The sequence below is a fragment of the Enhydra lutris genome, unplaced genomic scaffold (assembly GCF_002288905.1).
Source record: "Enhydra lutris kenyoni isolate GAN:26980312 unplaced genomic scaffold, ASM228890v2 scaffoldscaffold34, whole genome shotgun sequence".
In the NCBI taxonomy this organism is placed as follows: Eukaryota; Metazoa; Chordata; class Mammalia; order Carnivora; family Mustelidae; genus Enhydra; species Enhydra lutris.
The window spans coordinates 15,790,789-15,813,275 of NW_019154118.1; the positions used below are offsets into that span (position 1 = coordinate 15,790,789).

Sequence of the window (22,487 nt, forward strand, 5' to 3'; positions counted from 1 at the left end):
TTATTTATGGGACACCTGGGTGGGTCAGTCAGTTAAGCCGCTGCCTTCAGCTCAGGTCATGAGCCTGGGATCGAGTCCTACATCGGGCTCTTTGCTCAGTGGGGAGCCTACTTCTCCCACTCCCTCTCTCTGCCACTCTGCCTGCTTCTGTTCTTTCTCTCTGTCAAATAAATAAATAAAATCTTTAAAAAAAAAAGATTTTTTATTTGATACAGAGAGACACAGAGGGAGAGGGAACATAAGCAGGGGGAGTGGGAGAGGGAGAAGCAGGCTTCCCACAGAGCAGGGAGCCCGACGCGGGGCTCTGTCCCAGGACCTGGGAATCATGACCTGAGCCAAAGGCAGACGCCCAATGACTGAGCCACCCAGGAGCCCCTCGATAAGATCATTTCTAGCAGTTCCGTACTTTTTGGAAATACTCCTTCTGGAAGCTCCCATCTGTCACTCCAATCTGGACTCCTTGCTCTATCAGCCTGTTGCATGGTGGTCATACAAGCTCCTTTTACCACCATCCTGGACACTTTGTCTCCTATGGGATTCTACCTTCCTCCTCTGGATTTACTCTCTCACTTTGATGGAATATATCTTTTTTTTTTTTTTTCAAAGATTTTATTTATTTATTTGACAAACAGAGATCACAAGTAGGCAGAGAGGCAGGCACGGAGAGAGAGGAGGAAGCAGGCTCTCCGCGGAGCAGAGAGCCCGATGTGGGGCTCGATCCCAGGACCCTGGGATCATGACCTGAGCCGAAAGCAGAGGCTTTAACCCACTGAGCCACCCTGGCGCCCCTGGTTTATATCTTTTTAACTTCTCAAGGAACGGTACACTGGAAGTAAATCTGATGCCTTCATCCCTGAAAATGTCCTCATGTTCACCTTCAAACAGAAATGACAGTGAGGCTGGTTATGGCATTCTGGGCTGAAAAACTATTTTCCATGAGGAGTGTGCTCCAGCTTCCAATGTCACTGTTGGGAAAATCAAAGACATTTTATATTTAAAACACTGGACATCAGCTGACTTTTCTCTGGGACATTTTAGGGTCTTCTCTTTACCTTGATTTCCTGAAATGTCACAAAGTCACCTCAGAGCGAGAGTTTAAAAGGTCCTTGTGCCAGGCACATTGTGGCACTTTCAAGTTAGAGGCTTTTAGTCTTTGAGAATTTTTGGTATTGTTTCTTTGATAATTTCCTCCACACCATTTTCTCTTTTGAGACTTTCTGGATTGATCCTTTGTTTTCTTATCCTTTCCATTTTAATCTCCATCACTTTTTCTTTCTTTCATGGAAGAGCTCCTTCATGTGATCTTCTAACCCTTCTATTGACAGGTAAAAATTACTTAAATTGTATTTTCAGTATCCAAGATCTCTTTCTTGTTCTTTGAATAGTACCTTTTATTGCCTCTTTGTTCTTGTTTTATGGATGCTAGATCTTCTCCTATTCCTCTGAGATTATAAATATCTCTTAAAAATGTTTTCATCCAGGGATCCCTTGGTGGCTCAGTCAGTTAAGCCACTGCCTTCGGCTCAGGTCATGATCCCAGGGTCCTGGGATCGAGGCCGCACTGGGCTCCTTGCTCAGCAGGGAGCCTGCTTCTCTCCTTCTCTGCCTGCCACTCTGCCTGCCTGTGTGTGCTCTCTCTCTCTGACAAATAAGTAAATAAATAAAATCTTAAAAAAAACTTTTTTTTTCATCCAATATCTGTGTTTCGTGTTGGAGGATTTCCTCAAATGTCTAGCGATTCTTGGTTATCATTTCATATGTAATCAATAAAAAATTATTAACGAAATATTTTACTTCTTAAAAAAAATACTAAGTCTTGGGGCACCTGGGTGGCTAAGTGGGTTAGGCCTCTGCCTTTGGCTTGGGTCATGATTTCAGGGTCCTGGGATCGAGCCCCGCGTCAAGTTCTCTGCTCAGCGGGGAGCCTGTTTCCCTCTCTCTCTCTGCCTACTTGTGGTATCTCTCCCCATCAAATAAATAAATAAAATCTTTAAGGTCGTGATCTTGGGGTCCTGGGATCGAGCCCTGCATCAGGCTCTCTGCTCAGCGGGAAGCCTGCTTCCCCCTCTCTCTCTGCCTGCCTCTCTGCCTACTTGTGATCTCTGTCAAATAAATAAATAAAATCTTTAAAAAGAAAAAATGCCTAATAACCACATGGGGCAAGTGGCTACCGAACTGGATACTGTAGCTTGAGAAGGAGTACAGGTAAGTGTCTTTGATCTACCACATTTAACCAGAGTTCAAGAATGTTTTTCAGGTTAATACACACACACACACACACACACACACACACACACACACTCTCTCTCTCTCTCTCTCTCTCTCTCTCTCTCTCTCTCTCTCTCCCCCAGATATATTTATATGGCTAACTTGTTCTCAAGAAAAATTACACCAACTTATGCTTTCTGGCAAGCTGCGTGAGGGTGAATGTTTCTCATTTCAACAGGCATCTTCTTTTTTAAGTAGGCTCTGTGTCCAGTGTGGAGCCCAACGCATAGTCTAATGTGGGCTTGAACTCATGACCCTGAGATCAAGACCTGAGCTGTGTGATCAAGAGTTGGATGCCTGACTGAGCCACCTGGGCGCCCCGGGTATCATCCTTCTTGAAGCTTCTCCAGTGGTTCATTTCCCTCTCAGATTGTGTAGAATACTATTGCCAGAGTCTGAATTCTGTTTCAGCTGGGCTGATCCCTCAAATGAAGCAGATCTTGACCACTGGATTTTTTGGGAACACAGTGCTTTGTGTCCTTACCTGATGTCAGAAAGGCAAGGGTACCAATTGTTTCATTGGACATGATGTTATGGAAACGTGCCAGCTGTCCAAACATCTGTAGGCCGGCCTCCTTCTCTCGGCGGGCTTCTGGAGTCAGACTATCCCATTCACCTCGGTCTTTCTCAATCTGTTGAATCTTTATCTTGCTCAAATACTACAGAAACCAGAGGTGAAATGTATCAGAGAAGAAAGTACAGTTGAAGAGAAGATGATATTTCAGTGGTTATATTAATTTTTTAATTTTTAGAATTTATTTATCTCAGAGAGCGTGAGAACAGGTGGAGGGACAGAAGCAGAGGGAGAGAGATCTCAAGTAGATTCTCTGTTGAATGCAGAGTGTGACGTGGGGCTCGACCCCACCACCCGAGACAAAATTAAGAGTTGGATGCTCAGGGCGCCTGGGTGGCTCAGTGAGTTAAGCCTCTGCCTTTGGCCCGGGTCATGATCTCAGAGTCCTGGGACTGAGCCCCGAATTGGGCTTTCTGCTCAGCAGGGAGCCTGCTTCCCCGCCTCCTTGCCTGCCTCTCTGCCTACTTGTGATCTTTGTCTGTCAAATAAATAAATAAAATCTTTAAATTTAGAGTTGGATGCTCAACCAACTAAGCCACCCAGGTGCCCCTTAAGCCGTTCTATTTATTTTTATTTTTAATTTTTTTAAAAGATTTTTATTTATTTATTTATTTGACAGACAGAGATCACAAGTAGGCAGAGAGGCAGAGAGAGAGAGAGGAAGAAGCAGGCTCCCTGCTGAGCAGAGAGCCCAATGCGGGGCTCGATCCCAGGACTCGGAGATCACGACCTGGGCCGAAGGCAGAGGCTTTAACCCACTGAGCCACCCAGGTGCCCCAGCCGTTCTTTTTAAAATCTAGTTTTTTATTTTAATTAAAAAAAAAAAAAGATTTTATTTATTTATTTGTCAGAGAGAGAGTGAGTAAGTGAGCAAGCATGCACAAACAGGGGGAATGGCAGGCAGAGGGGGAGGCAAGCTCCCTGCTGAGCAAGGAGTCCGATATGGGACTCCATCCTAGGACCCTGGGATGCTGACTTGAGCCAAAGGCAGATACTTAACCAACTGAGCCACCCAGGCATCCCTAAAATCTAGTTTAGTAACCAGGAAAACTGGGGACTATGTAAGAAATGTGAGCCTTTATTTCTCAGCATAGGGCTGAAGTTCCATATAGATTTGTTTTACTCATTCGTTCCATGTGAGTATTATGGTCTCTGAAATAGAAAGGAGGATAAATACTATCATGTCTGAAATCCAGGCAAAAATAAACAGGCTGAAATGAAAAAAAGGGACAAATCCTTCTTAAAAAATGAAAAACAACAAAAACAACAAAAAACAACCCCAAAACCTCCAAAAGTCCCAACAAAACCAAACCCAAAACTGCCTCTCAAAAAACAAAGCTCTATCAAATATGCAAGATGTCTGGAAGGAGAAGCATAAATATTAAAAACTGTCTACTTCTCATCATTCTTGCAGTCCTATGACAATGCCATCTGGTGTCATTCTTTGTATCACAGAGCTCTTGCTCAGAAGGGTCTATTTATTACAGGACTTGCTTGTGTTTTCTATGAAAGCCTATCTAATATCTAAAATCAAGAAGTATGGGACTATGAAAAAAGCAGGAACTCTCCTCACAGATTAAATACAAGTTGCTGGGGCGCCTGGGTGGCTCAGCCGTTAAGCATCTGCCTTTGGCTCGGGTCATGATCCCAGGTTCCTGAGATTGAGCCCCACATTGGGCTCCCTGCTCAGCGGGAAGCCTGCTTCTCCCTCTCCCACTGCCCCCTGCTTGTGTTCCCTGTCTCCCTGTGTCTCTCTCTGTCAAATAATAAATAAATCTTTATAAATAAATAAATAAATGTACGTACGTATGTATGTATGTATGTTACTGGGGGACTGCAAATCAATATGAGGAGCTTGTGGCTGTCCCACAGGCCACCTGCATGGCTTACCTGCCTCATGTCCCTTTGGGCCACTGCCTTAGCTTTCTTACACCTGTCACCGATAAGGGAACTTTTTTTCCTTAAGATTTTTTTTATTTTTTATTTTTTTAAAGATTTTATTTATTTATTTGACAAAGAGAGAGAAAGCACAAGTAAGCAGAGCAGCAGGTAGAGAGAGGGGGAAGGAGGCTCCCCACTGAGCAGAGAGCCCCATTTGGGGCTCGATCCCAGGACCCTGGGATCATGACCTGAGCCGAAGGCTGAAGCTTAACCCACTGAGCCACCCAGGTGCCCTTTTCTTAAGATTTTTTATTTATTTATTTGACACAGAGAGAGAGAGCACAGCAGGGGGAGCAGTAGGCAGAGGGAGAAGGAGAAGCAGGCTTGCCGAGCAGGGAGTCTGATGCGTGGCTTGACCACAGGACCCTGGGATCATGACCTGAGCCAAAGGTAGACGCTTAACCAACTGAGCCACCCAGGCAACCCAGGAAGTTTTTTTTTTTTTTTTTTTTTAAAGATTTTATTTATTTCTTTGGCAGAGAGACACAGTTAGAGAGGGAACACAAGCAGGGGGAGTGGGAGAGGAAGTAGCAGGCTTCCCATGGAGCAGAGAGCCCAATCTGGGGCTTGATCCAAGGACCCTGGGATCATGACCTGAGCTGAAGGCAGACGCTTAACAACTGAGCCACCCAGGCGCCCCCTAGGGGAGTTTTTAATATGAGCGAGAAGCAGCTCCATGAGGGACGAGTAAGGGTATGATGCACTGAAGCTGATGACAGGCACTCAGGTGAAGACTTTGGGAAACACACATTTCAAATGTAAAGATCTGAAAGCCTACGGATAGGTGAAGAGTACTGGTGACCTGCAGTGTTTATATGAAAAAAATAACCAAAACCAGAGATTTTTTTTCAAGTAGTGGCACAAAAATCGGAATCTTTCAGGAAGGGGATAAGAATCATTGCCTTAGTGAGTCACTGTTACTCATGGGTTGGGATGGAAAATGGTTGAAAGTCATTGACCAAACACGAGGTTTTAGGATTTCCTTCTGTGCTGCTAGCATGATTAATCATGCCGGTTTACCTTAGTTTTAGCTTTCTTTTCCACTTTTTTGCCAAAATATCACCCTCGTTTATGAGCCTTCAATGACCCTTGATACTGGGTCTCTAATGGAATAATATCAACCTCTGTAATGGCAAGGTTCATGGTACATTACTTCTCATAATTTTTTGGTGTCCAAACTGGTACTATGGGCATAAAGATTGGTCTATTCTTTTTTTTTTTTTTTTTAAGATTTTGTTTATTTGAGAGACTGAGAGAGCACAACTGGAATGGCAAGGGTCAGAGGGAGAAGCAAGCTCCCCCTGAGCAGGCAGCCTGATGTAGGACTCAATCCCAGGACCCTGAGATTGTGACCTGAGGTGAAGTCTGACTGAGCCACTCAGGTGTCCCAAGACTGCTCTATTCTAATTTGAAGGTAAAAAGTATGTATTTATTATTTGATAAGGGCAGTTAAATCTGTTCTAAAGAATTTTTATTTAAATATTTTATTTATTTGTTTGTCAGAGAGAGCGAGCGAGCACAAGCAGAGGGAATGGCAGGTAGAGGGAGAAGCTGGCTCCTCACTGAGCAGAGAGCCCAATCCAGGACTCAATCTCAGGACCCTGGGTCATGACCCGAGAGGAAGGCAGACGCTTTACCAACTAAACCACCCATGGATCCCTAAAATTTTTTAATTTACTTATTCTTACCTGTATGGCTTCATCCAGGAGGAAGATGGCATCGTTCATCAGCAGGTTAAGAAAGCGGAGGAAAAGCGGGGGATTCATGGCTTCTAAATTCTTAGAGGCATAGTCAGCCAAATCCTGTTAAGTCCCAGCCCAAGACAAAACCATTTTAGTACCAAACCACAACTCACGGGGGCTTATCTGAAGTAAAACTCAGAGAACTCAGCTTTGGCTTCACCAAAAACTCTCTCACCTTAATGCTCTCTCGATAGTTATCTGTTCCCCACATGTACCTTAGGATGGGATACATGGGACGTCGGTAATTAAACTTCTGTTCAAATTGATGGGGGTCTCCTGGAATAGGGTAAGAGCAAAAACCCAGAAAAGGTGGTGCTACTAGAGAAAGATAAGAGTTTATGCCTGGGAAGCCATTTTCTTTTATTCTGAATGTATCAAGACTACTGGTAAAATCTGCCCTGGGAGTTTACAAAGGCCCAGAATGACAGCCAAGTGTTTACTTATTTCCTTACTGACAGAATAAGAGGGAGACAGACGGGGCGCCTGGGTGGCTCAGTCAGTTAGGCATCTGCCTGCAGCTCGGGTCGTGGTCTCGGGGTTCTGGGATCGAGCCCCGCATCGGGCTCTCCGCTCAGCAGGGAGCCTGCTTCTCCCTCTCCCTCCGCCTCCTCCCCACAGCTTGTGCTCTCTCGCAAATAAATAAATAAATAAATAAATAAAATTAATTAAAAAAAAAAAAAAGAGGGAGACGGACATAAAAGATGCCACATGCAGAAAAGGACAAGGACCAAGTTGTCCACTAAAAGCCAGGGGAAACAAATGCTTCCATATCCAAATGTGAAGTCTTATCAGACTCTGAATGAGGCCTCCAAACTGACCATTGTGGCAGTGACTGCCATGTGCTGAACAGGATATTGAGTAACCTCCACGTTCCTCATAGACAGCATTCCAGCTGCAAGACGAACTGGCTCTTAGTTACTCTGAAAAATCAGGTCAGGCGCTAAAAACCTGAGGCTTATACTGTTTTGACCAATCAAAGGAACTGCTCCATCTTTGTAGCTTGGGTCATACAATGAAAGTAGAATATGGGATTTGGAATCAGAATATATAGGTTTTCCCTTTGGCTCCACTTATTCAAGTCTCTTAATATTTTTTAACTTCTACTTGCTCAGAAATAAACCAGGAATTAGAATCGCATGTAAAGGGTTGAAATGGTCATATAATGAGATAACTGCAGTGATTCACTGTGTGACTGTATATGTATCAAGAAGATTTACATGAACTATCTCATTAGTTGTCACTTCACCTTTATAGATGAGGACACTAAGGCTCAGAGGTGAGCAAGGGACAAAACCAAGACTCAAATAGGAAAGGCACTCAGAACAATGTTAAATATCTCTTTAAATGTTAATTGTATTTATCACCGGATGGTAGGACAACTTTTATTTTTTTAATTTAGAACATCTCTTAAAAGGGGTCTTGCATAAGTGCCTAACATTATTATTTACTGGTTGAGATGGGGTACAGTCTACTTTTGATCTCAGGGTGGTGAGTTTGAGCCCCATGTTGGAGATAGAGTTTACTTAAAAAAAAAAAAAAGAAAAAAAAAAAAAAAAAGATAGGGCGCCTGAGTGGCTCAGTGGGTTAAGCCTCTGCCTTTGACTCAGGTCATGATCTCAGGGTCCTGGGATTGAGCCCCACATCAGCTCTCTGCTCAGTGGGGAGCCTGCTTCCCTCTCCCCGTCTGCCTGCCTGCCTACTTGTGATCTTTCTCTCTGTCAAATAAATAAATAAAATCTTAAAAAAAAAAAAAAAAGAAAGAAAGAAAAAAGAACTGTCCCACTATTCAGCAATTTTGAGGCAGATAAAAATAAGTACTTGGGGTCGGGGTGACTAGGTGAGTCAGTTGGTTATGACCTTAGGGTTGTGAGACTGAGCTCTGCACTGGGCTCCACACTGGTGTGGTGCCTGCTTAAGGTTCACCCTCTACCTCTTCCCCTGCTCCTCCCCAACCCCCACTAAAAAAAGAAAAAAGACATAAGTTGTAACTGAACAGGGTACTTTGCTGGAACATAATTAAATCAAGCATATAATAAAATTGGTAAGAGTATGTGGGTCTTTTTCTTTAGATTTATTATTTTTTTAAAATTAAAGATTCTTTTTATTGTCAGAGAGAGTGTGAGTGTATGCACACGCACAAGCAGAGGAAGTGGCAGGCAGAGGGAGAAACAGGCTCCCCACAGAGCAAGGAGCCTGATGTGGGACTCGATCCCAGGACCCCCATGATCACAACCTGAGCCGAAGGTAATCACTTAACTGACTGAGCCACCCAGGCATCCCCATAGATTTTATTTATCTATTTGAGAGAGAGAGAGAGAGAGAGAGAAAGAGAAGCAAGAGTTGAGGGAGGGACAGAAGAAGGAGAAGCTGATTCCCTGCTGAGTGGACCCTGACATGGGCCTCCAACCCAGGACCCTGAGATCATAACCTGAGCCAAAGTCAACTGCTTACCAATTGATCCACCCCAGGCAACCCCCCCACCCTTGTTTTTCTTTTTGAGGTGAGACAGAATCAACCTGATTCTACCACTTAGTTGTATGACACAGACAAATTATCTTTTCAAGCATTCATGTCCTTATATATGTACAACAGGGATGATGCAGTAAAACTTGCCAGATGGTGACAAATTAATGAAACAATGTAAGAAAAGCACTTAGCATCAAGGCTGGCACATAGATATTCCATAACTGATGGCTGATGCTATTTTTCTGACATTAAATACTGATCAGGCTAGGAGACTCCACTAGGATCTGCTTCTCAGTTCTGGACTGCTTTACCTGTAAACTCAATGTCCACAAAGACCTTGATTAGAGCTTCTGCAAGGTGGGGTGCATAGGGAAAGTTGCAGAACACACGTTTCCGGTGGAACACACTGGTTACCAAGGGATTTGGTGTCTGGTCCAGGTGGGGCATCACTGCTTCCAATACCTCAGCCAGTTTGGCCCTTAGGTGAGGATTCTTCATTCTGCACAAAGGACAGAAAGCCAGTTGAGCAGGTAGAAAAGTTAACTCTCAAACTGATGACTATTTTCTCCACATGAGGAGCCAAAACACCCTCTACCACTGCTGGAAGAGGAAAGAGGGTTCTGTCATGTCCAGGTTGTCAGTTTCTGTGGGTAACGTAGGGTACAACATCATTCAACTTTTGAGATCACAGCCGGCCAAGTATGAGAATGAGTACTCAAGTTTCTCTATAATGTCTAGCCATTCTGTTTACTCTTCTATAATAATCTACTGTTTATTTGTTTATTGCTTACATTCCCTGACAGTTTCATTGAGAAGAAACCTGCCTTTCTAAGCTTCCTGAGGGCCAGGGTCAGGCCGCAGTTCTTCTACATTACTGACGCTGGACAGCACGTGTGCCTAATAAATCCTGGTTGACTCATGACTTCTCACTGGGTCTGCTCAGCTCAGGGAAGGACTGGCTTCTACCTACTTCTCACTGACACGGCTCAGGGCATTGGCCATCATTCCATTTGCACACACGGTTTCCTTTGGCCTGACACCAAAAATGCCAGGGAAGCAACTCTACAGGTCAGAGGGTATCTCTGAGAAAGGGGAGCAGAAGCTCTGAATGAGAAGATGAGATCTGAAAGCATTTACCTGTGTTTACTGCTCATGCAACTCAGAACGTTAAGGGTAAACTTTGTGACCATACAGAACTGGTGCACTGGTAAGGTTTTTGGCATTAAGGTAACTATTTTAACCGGCCACTTGCAGTGGAATTCCCACTGGCTCTCTCACAAGCACGTTCGGATTCTTTGTAGGCAAAGTCCTTGGCTTGTTATGCCTCTCAAGACGGGGGATTTCCAGCTACCCGCGAGCACAGTCAGGTGATACATTAGTGTTAACCCCACTTCTGAAGGCAAGCCCTTATGATTCAGGCTTGTGTGTTCTTGGTTGAGAAGTTTTCTGAATGCTCTGCACCTCTAAGTGGTATCAGAGCCAAGCTTCCAACACCTCACCTTTCTATGCTTCCAGTGAAAATCGTAATAAAGTGAAGAACATGTTCTAGGGAGTCGGCAGATGTCTCCAAGATGTCATCGGCAAAGCGGCGGAGAAAAATGAGGAAATCGCCCAAGTTATCTGCAAAAAATTCTGAAAAAGAAAACATTTACTGCAATTAGTGAAACATCTGACTTTCTGTATTAAGCAATATTGAAATTCCTCCCTTTTGCTCTACCTAATGAAGGTTAAAAAGTCCCAAATGTCTTGTAGGTACTAAGAATGGAGACAAGTTCATAAATGCAGACTCTCCTTTAAAGGTAAGTCAATTTTTCAGGGCGCCTGGGGGGCTCAGTCATTAAGTATCTGCCTTCAGCTCAGGTCATGATCCCAGGGTGCTAGGACCGAGTCCCGCATTGGGCTCCCTGCTCGGTGGGAGGCCTGCTTCTTCTCCCACTTCCCCTGCTTGTGTTCCCTCTCTTGCTGTGTCTCTGTCAAATAAATAAAGTCTTTGGAAAAAAAAGGAAGGGTAAGTCAATTTTTATTTCTATCCAATTCAATATGAAAACAGTAGAGACACAAAATACTGTTCACACACCAGTGCAACTTAAGAAGGTACACTGATAGGGGCGCCTGGGTGGCTCAGTGGTTAAAGCCTCTGCCTTCGGCTCGGGTCATGATCTCAGGGTCTTGGGATCGAGTCCTGCATTGGGCTCTCTGCTCAGCAGGGAGCCTGCCTCCTCCTCCTCTCTCTCTCTCTGCCTGCCTCTCTGCCTACTTGTGATCTGTCTGTCAAAAAAAAAAAAAAAAAAGGTACACTGATAGACATTCATTTCACACTCAAGGTTAACTGTGCATTAAATAACCCTTTAGATGGATAAAGAATCTTCAACAAAGAGGAATACATTAGATGACTCTGGTCATCCATCTCCAGGATGGTCCTTCAATTGTCTTTGCTTCCTGGTTTTCATGTCCTTGTGTGTCCCTCCCTACACTCTCCCAGAGCATAGGCATATAGGAGCAATGGTATATTATTTCCATGGTGAGGTTATAAAGCCTATAGCTTCCTTGCTCTCAAGGAAGCCAGCTGCCATACCACGAACAGTCCTAGGGAGAGATCTGTGTGACCTGGAAAAGAGGCCAGTAAACAAATGAGGTCTGCCAACAACCACGTGACCTGGCTTGTAAGCAGATCCTCCAGTTCTGGTCAAGGCCTCAGATTCCTGTGGCCCTGACTGACAGCTCGGCCACAGCCGCACGAAGAGACCCAGAGGCAGAACCATGTGGCCAAGCCACTCCTGGACTCCTGACCCACAGAATACGTGTAAGACGACATTTGTTTTAGGTGCTACGTTTTGGGATGATCTGTTATTTAGCAACAGATGATCAATACGGTGATCAAGAACATATAACCTGATTTTGATAGACGGCATCTGCCAACTCCTCACCGACAAACCTACATACACAATCTCCTTAACCATCAGGGGATCATAGTTTTTCTTCCCCTGAAGAAGAGCACAGGGAGAGTCAGACAGATAAATTTAGAAGACGGACAATGGAAACAACATTAATGCTAAAACTAACAGCTCTGAAAACCCTGGCTGCACTTAATCCTTTGAGGATTGTTTTCTGATACACACAGAAGTGGGGACACAAGGCCGAGGAAAAAGCTGTTGGTTCTCCCATCCTTTGACCAGTAGATATTATCTATAAATTTGAGTTATTTCTCCAAAAACAGTTGAATGATCATTAAGGATGGGTACTTTGACAGTTAAACTTCCGAAGTGACCCCGTGAAACTTAGTTATAAATAGGCAGTTCCCAAGGAAGAGCCCGCTTACCTGGCACATACGCCAAAGAGCTGTAGCCATCTGGCAAAGGAAAAGTTAGCTCGACTGGCTGTGAGCCCTCATTGCCTATGGCCAGCTGGACGAGCAGAACAGCCATGGACACCTGCAAGTTGAGACAGTTCTGTAGCATCTGGGGCTCCGTCATGGCAGTCTTGGTAGAAAGGTAGATGGTCATCAGCCGTTCAAACTGCTCACGAAGGTTGTCAGCGGCAGGGCTAGAAGTTTGCTGAGCATCTCGCCAGGCAACCTGCAGCCGATGCAGGTTCTGGTTGATTTTTACCATCTGATCGTGCAACCTGCCCCCAAGAAAGAAGAGACTGGGTCAGGAGGCTCATACAGGACAGGTGAGTACAGATTGTTCCAGAAACAAACCCTCATTTATTTATTCTAGTATCCTCTTTCACGATATAGGGAGCTGCGACTGTGGTGACACGGAAGGCACTCGCACAGCTTACTGAGAGGACAGGGGCAGGGGTTATAGCTCTGGGAAAACGCCACCAAGTATTTGACATAAATGACACTAACTACAAATAGCAACCTTCAGATGAAAGCACCATCCAGAGACCAGTAGCTTTCTTGAGGAGGGTGTAGACTGGGCCGTTACCATGTAAAATAAATAACGATTAGACAAAGTACAAAGACAGCCCAGTAGGATAGTCTGACACTGCACAGTTGCAATGATTGTACTTGGGTATATTGTATGGACAGTTCTTCTATGGTTAGTTGAGAACAAAAGCTCGAGGAGAAGGACTCTAAGTTAGTAACGACCACGTATAAACTGGTAGCCACCTGGGATGCAAACCTAAGAAACAGCTTCCAGTCCTTTGTTGTTCAATATAAAATTACATTATTCTTTACAAAGGGTCGGCCAAATGTTTCTCTAATGAAAGGGAGCCCCATAATTCAATGTTACAGATAGTTGTCTCTATGGATACAGTCCAAAGTCACCTTCTTTGGCCCTGTGGACAATGTCTACGGTTAGCAAGCCAATATGGGGAGTCTAGATGACACTCATTTCTACATCTGAATGTCGGTGGCTGAGCAGGTTAAACATATGCTGCGTTACCTATTGTGTCATTTAAAATGTCGATGACTGGGATAGAAAAACTAATAAAGACAGAATTTCATTTTTCTAGAAATTCACTGAGTTTTAAAAAATCCTCTGTGCCAATGTAAATATCCTGAGAAGACATTAAAAACTGCTATTCTCAGTACCTCTTCCTAAGGACTGTACCAACTTTTTTTTTTTTTTTAAGATTTTATTTATTTATTTGACAGAAAGAGAACACAGCGAGAGAGCGAACACGTGCAAGGGGAGTGGGAGAGGGAGAAGCAGTGCTGAGCAGGGACCCCAATGTGGGGCTCAATCCCAGGACCCTGGGATCATGACCTGAGCTGAAGGCAGATGCTTAAGGTCTGAGCCACCCAGGCGTCCCTGTAACAACTTCCTTATTTAAACTTGCAATCATGATCAGCTAAACCAGAGGACAGAAACAATCACAAAATGGTGTGTGGCCTGCCAGAACCAGAACTCTAGTTCTTAAATTTTCACGCTTCTAGAATCCTTTTGATCTTTGATACATAAATCTTTTGTGATCCTACTGATCTTATTGGTAACCCTGATAAACATTTCTTCTTTTTTTAAATTTATTTTTTTATTTTAGAGTGAGAGAGAGTGCATGCGCGTATATGCTCGAGCCCCGAACATTTCTTTAATTTTGTCAGTTTTGTCTCTGTACCATAGACTAGAGCTTGGTCTTTTTCATCAAGAGTAGTAAGTAATGAAAATTCAAGAGCAGACAATGAAAAGTTAAAAGAATTCCACTTTCACAGACCACTATAGGAAGATAGTGATATAAAAATTTGCCAGTTTAGGGGCACCTGGGTGGCTCAGTCGGTTAAGCGTCTGCCTTTGGCTCAGGTCATGATCCCAGTGTCCTGGGATCGAGTCACACATTGAGTTACCTGATCAGTGGGGGAATCTGCTTCTTCCTCTCCCTCTGCCTGCTACTCCCCTTGCTTGTGCTCTGTTAAATAAATAAAATCTTAAAAATTTTTTTTGCAAGTTTGGGGGCCCCTGGGTGGCTCAGTTGGTTGAGTCCAACTCTTGATTTTAGCTGTAGTCATGATCTCAGGATTGTAGGATGGAGCCCTGAGTCAGGCTTTACGCTTAGTGGGGAAGTCTGCTTGAGGATTCTTTCTCCACCCCTCCCTGCCCCTTCCCCTGCTCTCTCTCTCTCTCTAAAATAAATAAGTCATTTAAAAAATTTTCATGTTCAGTGAACAATACTAGTGTCTTTAATTTTAATTAGTGTAGCAAGTAAAAAATGAAAAGTAAAGTAAAGTAATCTGGACAAAGGTAATTCACATGAATATGACAAAGTGCATATAAAACCCCATTCCTTTTAGATCCTAATGGGAGCCTTCAGAATGAAGTGAGGCTCACTTTCAACCTTTTGGTTTGTAACCCCACGAAACAGTTTTTGAATGACATCAGAGCAGTTACCTGTGAAATCCTAAGTACAAGGTGTACTCGGTCAGGACAAGGTTCTCTGTCACAAGGTTGTAGTTCTGGGGGAACTTTGGCTCCTGCATAGCTGGGATCAAACAAGTCTCTTTGTCCAAACCTCAAAGAAGGTAAAAGGAACAGTAAATGACTCGCCCCAGACTTTTGTTCTGGGTATCCAGTGTCCCTTTATTCTAGCTTAACTTCCATACTGCTACAATGAGAGTTTTTTTTGTTGTTTTTCTAGTAATTTCTTTCTAAAAACAAATGTAGGAAACACTGTCGATATTGCCAAGTGATAACAGTGGATCATCTCTATCTATTTGTGATTTTCCAGATTTATTTCCTGTTGACTATGTATTGCTTTTAGGATTAGAAGAGTCATAAAACAGAGGAAATACACCAAAATTAAGAGGAGTTCTTAATTTTTTTTTCAAGAATGATTCACTTTGAGTGACTTGTTTTTTTCTTTTCACTTCTCTGCATTGAGTTTTCTCCGAACTGGCCCCGATATTTTTCCTCCCTAGACTCATTTCCTGCCAATTCCCATACTCCTTTCCCACCTAGCACTCCCACTGAACTTCTCACTATTCCCCAATAAAGCCTTTCACAGCTTTGTATCTTTGTACTTTAAACCCAACTCATCTTTCAAGACTCGGCCACAAAGACTTCCAACTTCTGTAGAATTTATTTTTCACTCTCTCCTTTGTGTCCCCATTGTTTAGCCCTATACGTATTATGATTATCTATTAATATATCTGCTTTCTTCTGGAGGCTTCGAGTTGAAAGACAAAACAGTGACTGTGCTTTATTATTTTTAGAAAGAATGAATCAATCAATACCCAAAGGCTGCTAAATTCAGAAAGAAAATCTAGCGAAAGCAGAGTATCTAAAAACTACCATTTTAGACATCTGTCTTCTTAAAATTTATACTAGCTTTGCTTTTTGCCTCGTCTTGAGAAAGAGGCACCTTTGTGAAAATGGATGTCTTAGATGTTACACACACACATACACATATGAGCACGCGCGTGTGCACACACCATCTTGAGAAGCCCAGTTCCCCCCTACCTCTCATGTGCACATTTTTAATTTTTCGTTCTTCATCATTCAACTCCTTCAGGGCACAGTAAGTGGGGTTAAAGGTGAGGAGCCGAGAGGATCTGGGTTTGCAAAACGGCTGGCATAGCTTCAGGAGAGCAGCACCCAGATTCAGAAAGAAGGCATCCGAGGCATACATTTGGAAGAAGATTTCTGGCATCTGATTGGCCCAAATCTTGGTGCGGCCCGCGTTTGCATGCAAACAGTTTCCAAGCCAGGACAAGATACAGTGTTTGGTTTCTGGAGAGAGCTGGAGTAAGTTCTTCAGCATCTGGTAGATCTTTTCATGGAACTGAGCCATGAACTGTTTAACCAGAAAACACAACCACAGAACATTCCAGTTTCACAATCCTCATATTTGTTTCTCCCAAACCTTAGCCATTGGCAATTTCCAAAAATATCCTAATCCTAATCTTCTCTCTCACTCTCCCTTTGCTTTATACCCCAGTTCCGATTAAAAAAAATTTTTTTTCTGGGCATTTATGAGAGATTGATTCCCCGACGAGCTGCCAAACTGCAGATAGCATTTACACAGCTTTACGGGTCAGTAAATTTTTGTCCGCAAAGGGCCAGATGATAAATATTTTTGGCTTTGCAAGCCATATGCTGACTGTGGCAACTACTCCAACTCTACCACTGTGGCATGAAATCAAGCCATAAACAACATGCGTATGAATGGCCAAGGCTGTGTTCAACAGAACTATTTACCAAAACAGGTGGCAGGATGGATCTGGCCACTGCAGTGATTTGCCAATTCCTGCCTAAATGGGTCAACCATTTACAGCCTCATGTTGGCCAGACCTCTGCTAGAATTCTCACTAAGAAGCCCAAATGGAGAGGATGTTGGTGGAAGGAAGAAAAGGAAACAAATTCGGTTTATATGCTGGAGTTCAGTTGGAAGATTTTAGGAGCCCAGGTTGTAAGAGACAGCTTGGCGTCAACAGCAGGGGCTGAGGGGAGTGGCTGGGCCCAGCACAGGGCAAAGAGCCGCAGCAGCTTATTCTTAAACTGTGCACCGGCTTCTCCTCTGTCCTGAGCCTGGGCTGAAAAGAGGACAATTTCTTTACGTGATTACAGTAGAAAGCCAAGCAGATTGATCTGCTTCCCCAAAGAGGCTCAAGCGGCCTTATCTGCATCTGCTTCCCGAGGAAACGCGACTTCACCTAGGATTAGGGGGCTGGGAGACAGTGGTAAACAGTTCCACCTGATGGATGTTGGCCTCTTGCACTTTGATCTCCTGGGGACTGGAACGAGATGGATTCAGGAAGTAGCCATGATTTTCTACTACACCTGGAGTCTTTAACAAGCAGGAGATATTCAGGATTACTCCCAGCAAGGTCTTCTGGTACATCTGCCCATTGCTAGGGTCCTTGGGCTGAATGTACTCTACAAAAACCTACAGGAGAAAACAAGTCCTACTTATTCATCTGTATGAGGAGATAAAGGTAGTGGGGTGAGAGGATCTCAAAAAGTTAAGTCCATACAACAACCAATGTATCTTTTTTTAATTCAACAGGTAATATTACAGCACGTTCAGGACAGGGACCCATAAAGCATTAAACCTCCAGTGCAAATGCGTATGTACCACTTTCAAACCTACCTTTGCCATATCCTTCTGCCTAGTGAAATAGAGAAGAATATCCAGATATGCATAAAATAGGATCTGACAGAGTTCTAGATCTTTTATTCGGCCCAATAAAACATCGAACACTGGAATCATGACTTCTGGAAATGTGCGCACTTCCTCATCCAATATCAAGGCTTCAATGACCTCTTCGAGAAACTCAGTTACATCTTCAAAATCTAACAGATGACAAATGAGAGGAAAGAAGCTTGTGGTGATTTTTATATGCTTTTACACGCAGGCTCTCTACCCTTCTCACACTTCTGATAATTCTACTGGTATTCAACCCCAGAGGTCAAGATATGAGCTCTCTTCCTTAATTTGTACTTCTGGAACCATAGTGACTCTGAGGCTTTCTAATGCAATTAAAGGACTTTTAAATTTGGAAACCAAAATGTAGAAACTCAGAGATCCTGCTTATGTACTCACGGGCTCCTTGGATGGCTTCCAACATCAAATCTACCAGCTGCTCATGAATGTTCTGGTCAACATAGATCTCTGGGGTGAGGAGGACTGTGCGGGTATTGGACACGGTGAGGTTCCGGCACTGCACTGCAAAGGGGAGCAAGTTCTCTGGAACTTTGGTAATCTGGAAACAGAATGAAGAAGAGAGGGGAGAGTCTAGCTCTATGACCTGAACAAGGGTGACCACAGCAAATAGAAGGAAAAAGACAATGTACACCAGAACATTACTGCTGTCCTGTGGATGCTTGAAAATTCGTATGAGTTCATTCTTTGGTGTTAAGAATCTCCTACCTGCTAGAATTCTTATCCTGAAGTGACCAAGCTTAGCGCACTCTGTTATTTACAGCTCAGTGGAAATGAGTTTATCACACCTTTTCCCCCCTCTCCCCTGACCTTTTTTAAGAGTATGACTTTTTAAGGTTTGTAGGAGAATAGGAAGCCCTGGTTAACTGGGGAAAGGGGTAGACCCCAAGCCACCGAAAATACAAACGAAAACTTTTGGCAACTCATAGTGCCTCTCATTTCTAGTTCCCACTATATTATGATGTATATAAACTGATATAAAAGACACTCATCCAACTCTCTGGCTTCCATGTTAAAGTCAAACCCAAGAGTACCACACAGTTCTCAATGGGAAATATTCCTTACCTCTTCCTTAGCTCTTTGGAAGCAGGAATAAAGGTAACAAAAAATGTGCCTCTCCCCCGCATCTCGATCAGCAGAGAGATTCAACGTCGTGGAAGAAGTCATGTTGATCAAGTGGCTGCCCGGGTCCTGAAGTAGCAAGCGAGCGAAGACAGCCTTCAAGAAACAAACGAGACGCTAAACCGCTGCTAAGTTAATCTTAGGACATCAAGATGTAGGTCATTTTGACACAGGTTACTGCCAGAGTCACAGGATGTAGAGTGAAGGGGGAACATAAGTTCCGCCCTTACACTTTAGAAAATATTAGGTATATAAACATAACTATATGTGTTGATCCTTGAACTCTATGGGTTTGACATGGATATTTATTCAATGAATACAGAACAGCACTGTAAATGCATTTTCTCTCGCTTCTGATTTTCTTTGTAACATTTTCTTTTCCCTAGCTGACTTTATTGTTTCTTATCCATAAGGCTTCCTGGCAACAGTACGCTATTAGTTAAAGTCTTTGGAGAGTCAGAAGTTATGTGCGGATTTTCGACGGACCCTAACCCCCATGTTGCTCAAGGGTCACCTGTACAGTTCTCCCAAATAGAGTTCAAGCTTCTAGTAAAGCCCCAGCATACATACAGTAAGTATTAAAACAGTATTTGCTGAATGGTGTGGAGAATCCGCGATTGAACTTATACATGGAATTTACTCCTCTGCGTGACTGCTGGCCTTACTCAGACTTATATAAAGATATAAAGATAATTTAAACACATAAAGTTAAACTACAAGTTGTCAAGTGTCTGTCCTACTAAAGTTTTAATCCTTTAATGTTCATTAGGCACTTACAAGGTAAAACACAGGTTTGATTTTGGGAAAGATATAAAGACATGAGCCTTGCCCTAGAGAACTAAAGGGTCTGATAGGAGAGATAAAACAGGTACATAAAAAAAGGCCACTACATGTGACAGAGGTGACAACTGCCATCCGAGAGGCACAGATAGGTCACTCCAGGAATTCAGATATGTGGCCATGGTAAATGAGAAGATCCCCAAAGAGGAACACCACAGACAATGTCAAGAGAGAGTTACGTAAGCAAAGTCGCAGCTGGAGAAACACGAGCAGGGCTCAACTGCATGGCTAGTCTGTGCTGAAGGCACTCTTGAAAGGAACATCAGAAATGGTACCTGCTCCACATTGTTCATATCAAGCCAGTCTTGATCTTCCAGGTCTACTGCCATTTCTTCCAAATACACACAACGGCTGGGGATGCCATTCCCACTTTTCAAGCTGGGGTCACCTGGGAAATGATTTTAATCTGGCAGGTTAAGGATAATGCTTCTGTCTTACACAGACAACCGATCTCGACAGCATTTCTCTTGAACTCCAAGTCTGATTCAGGTAGTATCAGGGTAATCTTGACACACAAAGTGGTATCTAAAGACTTAAGGTTTTTCAAAGAGTCAAAGAGCATGTCAGGTTTTGTTATAAACCTAACATCATGAATCCCAGACATTAGCACCTACTTTGGGGTCTAACCACAGATAGGACATAGAGGGAAACATGACCTGACACCTCGTCGGGCTTCCGTCTAAATGTTCAGGTCACCTCCGAGAAGAAAAAGGATTTGGCTAACACTCACATTTCCCTTTTGAGGTGGTAAAGGCAAGGTCAAGTATATATATAGTCTAGTCTGTACCAAAATGGTAATCAAAGCTGCACCTGTGTCTAAATACTATTTTTAGGTCACATCCACAGGGAGTACAGTGGGTTTGTTTAACCATTAGACACAGTAAGTTTCTAAGAGCAAGTTCCTCGCCCAAGCAGGAAGGGAAGAGTAATGAACAGACCGACTCCAGGTCTGTAACTCACTGTTGTCCAGAGTAATGAGGAAGATCCTTTGGATCATGTGATTGATGTTGAGTTGTTCACATATTTCCTGCTGTGAACGGAAGGAGCGGCTAATCTCAGCCACAGAGTAATCAAATTCATCCAGGCTTTCTGACACACTATTATCCGAGTCATCTGGGCTAGCTGGGAGTTCATCTGCCAGAAAATGTAAGCCATTAACAGTTAAACTCCTCTCTTTAAGAGAACCAAGTATATTATCAAAAATGATAAATGTTATCAAGAGAAAGAGAATTCTGGATGGGAAACAAGTTAATTATCTAATTAGGGAACATCTCAAGTCAGGCAACATCTTTTTTAAAAAACTGAGGTGTAACATTTAAAAAATGACGTATAACATTCTTATTAGCTTCAGGTATACAACACAATGATTTGCTATTTGTATATATTGCAAAATGGTCAACACAATAATTCTAGGTAACATCTGTCACCATAGTTATAAATACTGTTTTCTCTTGTGAAGAGAACTTTTTTTTTTTAAAGACTTTATTTATTCATTTGACAGACAGAAATCACAAGTAGGCAGAGAGGCAGGCAGAGAGAGAAAGGGGGAAGCAGGCTCCCCGCTGAGCAGAAAGCCCGATGTGGGGCTCAATCCCAGGACCTTGAGACCATGACCCGAGCCAAAGGCAGAGGCTTCAACCCACTGAGTCACCCAGGCGCCCCGTGAAGAGAACTTTTAAGATCTACTCTCTTAGTAACTTTGAAATATGCAACATACTATTATTAACTACAGTCACATGCTATTCATTATATCCCTATGGCTTATTATTTTATAACTGAAGTCTGATCCTTTTGATCCCTGTATCTACCCCACCCCGGGCAACCACCAACCTGTTCTCTGTATCTATGAGCTTTCTTTCTCTCTTTTTTAGATATCATCTATAACTGAGAACATTTGTTTGTATTTGTCTTTTCCTGTCTGACCAGTTTCATTTCACACAGGTCCATCCATGTTTTGCAAATGGCAATAGTATTCCATTGTGTGTGTGGTGTGTGCGTGTGTGTGTGTATCGTATTTTATTTATCCATTCACCCATCAACAGACACAGGCTGTTTCCATGTCTTGGCTATTATAAAAAATGCTGCAACAAACACAGGGGTGCACAGATCTTTTCAAGTTAGTGTTTTTGTTTTCTTTGTGTAAATACCCAGAAGTAGAATGTTGGATTATGGGGCACCTGGGTGGCTCAGTGGGTTAAAGCCTCTGCCTTCGGCTCAGGTCATGATCCCAGGGTCCTGGGATCGAGCCCCATATCGGGCTCTCTGCTCGGCGGGGAGCCTGCTTCCTCCTCTCTCTCTCTGCCTGCCTCTGCCTACTTGTGATCTCTGTCTGTCAAATAAATAAATAAAATATTTAAAAAAAAAAAAAAAGAATGTTGGATTATATGGGAGTTCTATTTTTTTTTGAAATATCTCTATAATGTTTTCCGTAGTGGCTACACAATTTTATATTCTCACCAACAGTGCACCGGGGGGGGGGGTCCCTTTCTCCACATCCTCACTGACACTTGTTATTTCTTGTCTTTTTGATAGTAGCCATTCTAATAGGTATGAAGTGATACCTCATTCTGGTTTTGATTTGCATTTCTTTTTTTTTTTTTTTTAAAGATTTTATTTATTTATTTGACAGAGAGATCACAAGCAGGCAGAGAGAGAGGAGGAAGCAGGCTCCCCTAGAGAGCAGAGAGCCCGATGCGGGGCTCGATCCCAGGACTCTTGAGATCATGACCTGAGCCGAAGGCAGCGGCTTAACCCACTGAGCCACCCAGGCGCCCCTTGATTTGCATTTCTTTGATGATGAGTGATGCTGAGCACCTTTTTGTGTACCTGTTCGTCAGCTATATGTTTTCTTTGGAAAAATGTCTATAGAGATCCTTTGCCCATTTTTAAACTGGATTATTTGTGTGTTTTTTCTTTTCTTCTCTTGAGAG

At 43.1% G+C, this 22,487-nt stretch overlaps 1 protein-coding gene across 1 annotated transcript in view; it reads right to left on the bottom strand.

Annotated features, from left to right (window-relative positions):
• Positions 1-22,487, bottom strand: part of LOC111153725 (ubiquitination factor E4A) — a 40,497-nt gene that overhangs the window by 8,313 nt on the left and 9,697 nt on the right. Inside the window, exons 3-16 of the mRNA XM_022512907.1 lie at positions 20,518-20,691; positions 19,833-19,945; positions 18,661-18,813; positions 17,977-18,136; positions 17,524-17,726; positions 17,128-17,319; positions 15,894-16,227; positions 14,826-14,946; positions 12,311-12,615; positions 10,491-10,623; positions 9,303-9,490; positions 6,701-6,801; positions 6,472-6,585; positions 2,753-2,927 (exon numbers count right to left, since the gene is read on the bottom strand). Coding sequence (XP_022368615.1) covers positions 2,753-2,927; positions 6,472-6,585; positions 6,701-6,801; positions 9,303-9,490; positions 10,491-10,623; positions 12,311-12,615; positions 14,826-14,946; positions 15,894-16,227; positions 17,128-17,319; positions 17,524-17,726; positions 17,977-18,136; positions 18,661-18,813; positions 19,833-19,945; positions 20,518-20,691 — 2,466 coding nt within the window. The remainder of the gene's footprint in view (positions 1-2,752; positions 2,928-6,471; positions 6,586-6,700; positions 6,802-9,302; positions 9,491-10,490; positions 10,624-12,310; positions 12,616-14,825; positions 14,947-15,893; positions 16,228-17,127; positions 17,320-17,523; positions 17,727-17,976; positions 18,137-18,660; positions 18,814-19,832; positions 19,946-20,517; positions 20,692-22,487) is intronic.